The following is a 2410-nucleotide window of genomic DNA, read 5'->3' on the forward strand; positions in this document are numbered from 1 at the left end:
AGGAGAAGCTCGGCCAAACACTAACATATGTGTAAGAGCCAATCTATTAAATATTGTTACGTGTGTTTGGATGGCAGTAAAGTAAATCACCCGCTGCTTGGTATTTCATATTAAAATTAATAAATAATAATAATAAAATTAATCTAGGGCTGTAGGATTTTTTCTCTACCAGATGCGTCGCATCTCAATCGCAAGAGACAGTCTCTCACGATTTATTACGCCCTAAGAATACTGGTGTTCGAGTCGCTCATGGCTGAAACCACCGTGCGACAGTTACTTTTACACACATAAAATTTTATTTATTTATTTTTTTCTTTGAGGTCAGGATTTTTTAAAGGACCTTGAAATTTGAAAAATATATGTATTTACTTCAAACAATTATTTAAAAAAAAATTTGGTGCAATTTAGAAAAACAGTATGACTATCAAATTAAAGAGAAAATTCCGTAGAATTTGTGCATACGGACGGTTAGGTATTGAAAATGCCCTTTTAACATTTTATCATTGAATACCCTTGACATTTTAAAATATTTATTTTCGAAAAAATTATATGTTTACGACTAATATGTACTCGACCGCATCCTCGAATTTCGTTGTGCTAACTTTAACTTTCGGTTAAAAAATAAAATTAATTAAAATTAAATTTTGTGTACCAAAAATTTTAATGGTTTTTAATTCTACAGAATTTTTTCTTTCATTATTTCTCTATTTTTCTATATTGGAATGAAGTTTTTACATAATTATTCATATCTTTGAAACTACAACGTCCTTTCAAAAATCCTGACGTCAGAGAGAAAAACTTAAAACGTAGTTTTACTATATTTGACCCATAGTTTCGTCAGTATATTGACTGATTCATGTATTTGGAANTTACCGTCTCGTTTGCCTTGGTATAGATTGTGTCCAGCAGACCGGCGCCTTGTGCGTGTGTTGATTTCGCGACGACTTGTATGTGAGGTCGCCGCACTCTGACTGCCACACTTGCAGATTGCCTTCGGCTGGGTAGAAGGTGTACAGGCTGTTGGTGGCCGAAGCGATAACCGGCGATCCACCAGCTGCTGCTACCAATGCAGCAGCGGCATCGCCGACACTTGCCGTATTGAGCACTGTGGTGGCGGCTGGCAGCGAAGCTGTCGCATTGCTAGCCGACAATGTCACACTCGAAATAGGTTGCACCAGCAGGGCTTGGCCGGCGGCCGGGCTGCCTGCCCCTACTCCCATCGCCCCGCTGGTGTATTTGTAATTCATCATGCGGGTATTTGTAGCCATGTTGCTCGACACCCCAATCGAGCCACCCAAGCTGTGGCCGCTGTGGCCGCTATGCACGCCGCTGCTGGTAATGCCGCCGCCCTCGTGTTTGAGTATGAGCGCATTGGCAGGGTCATAGCCATGGCGATGACGTGAAATGGCATCAACGGAATGTGAGCGCACATTGGCGCTGCGCGGCAATAGCAGAGTGCGTGAAGCGTGTACTTGCATGCCACCAACAGGCCCCCCAACGGCGTTGTTGTTGTTGCTGCTGCTGCTGGTGTGCGTGCCGCTCAGCGGCCCTTTCATCACTGCTGGAGACATGGCGCGCGTGCGTGCACGTCGAAATCCGCTGGGCACACCCCCGCCGACACCGCTGCCGCCGGGGGTGAAGCGATGATTGTGCACTGTCTGGTGGCCGGCAGCGGAGGCCACCATTGGCTGGCGCTGCTTCTGATACTGTAGACGTTGCATGGGCTGTGGGGAGGCGCCGGCGCTGTTGGTAGGCGTCGTCAAAGCAACGCTGGCGCGTGCCACATTTGCGGTGAGCGCTGCCAAGTTCGATCCTGTGCGATATTGAGTGGCGGACTGGTGCTTGATATTATTGGCGTTGGCGCTGCAGCTGCTGTTGGTGTTGCTGGTCCCATTGCTGTTACTTACTGCCAAATAATTATGTGAATTGTGCACGGATTCAGCTGAGCCGCGTCGCTGTTGTTGCAGCAACAGCAACAGCAACAGCAATAACAACAGCAATAGCAACGTTCACAGAAGCGGTGTTGTTGCAAAGCAGAGTGCCGGCTCAACGCTTGCGCAGCTTTCGTCGGCGGCGACGGGTGGCCTAGCCAACGGCAACAACGGCATCAGCGTCGGCATCAAATATGCCAACAACAACTAGCACGGCTGGTTCATCTGGCGTGTCCACGAGCCGCATCGAAAGCAAGCAGCAAAACTGCAAATTTGCACAAGCAACGCTTGCTGACAATGGTTGCACGCGCCGTCTCAAATTACAAGACGTCACCCGGCGATAAGTGTGGCACCTGCTGCCGCCCCTGCCAGCGTCACCAACTGCCTCTCCACTGGCACTGGAGCTGGAGCTGGAGCTGGAGCTGACATGAAACATACGCCAGATACAACAATGGATAAATTTCACAAAGAACTGGATT

General features: G+C 47.6%; 1 protein-coding gene across 1 annotated transcript; it reads right to left on the reverse strand.

Annotated features, from left to right (window-relative positions):
• Positions 1-873: 873 nt before the first annotated feature.
• On the reverse strand, positions 874-1967 carry LOC108355377 (uncharacterized; the record flags this gene model as incomplete). Its single annotated transcript, XM_017606539.1, has 1 exon — positions 874-1967. A coding segment is annotated over one exon (1094 nt), but the record flags the coding sequence as incomplete, so codon positions are not given.
• Between the last annotated feature and the right edge of the window lie 443 nt (positions 1968-2410).

This window comes from Rhagoletis zephyria, unplaced genomic scaffold, assembly GCF_001687245.7.
Source record: "Rhagoletis zephyria isolate East Lansing unplaced genomic scaffold, Rhagoletis_zephyria_1.1 Rzeph_scaffold_45039, whole genome shotgun sequence".
Lineage (NCBI taxonomy): Eukaryota > Metazoa > Arthropoda > Insecta > Diptera > Tephritidae > Rhagoletis > Rhagoletis zephyria.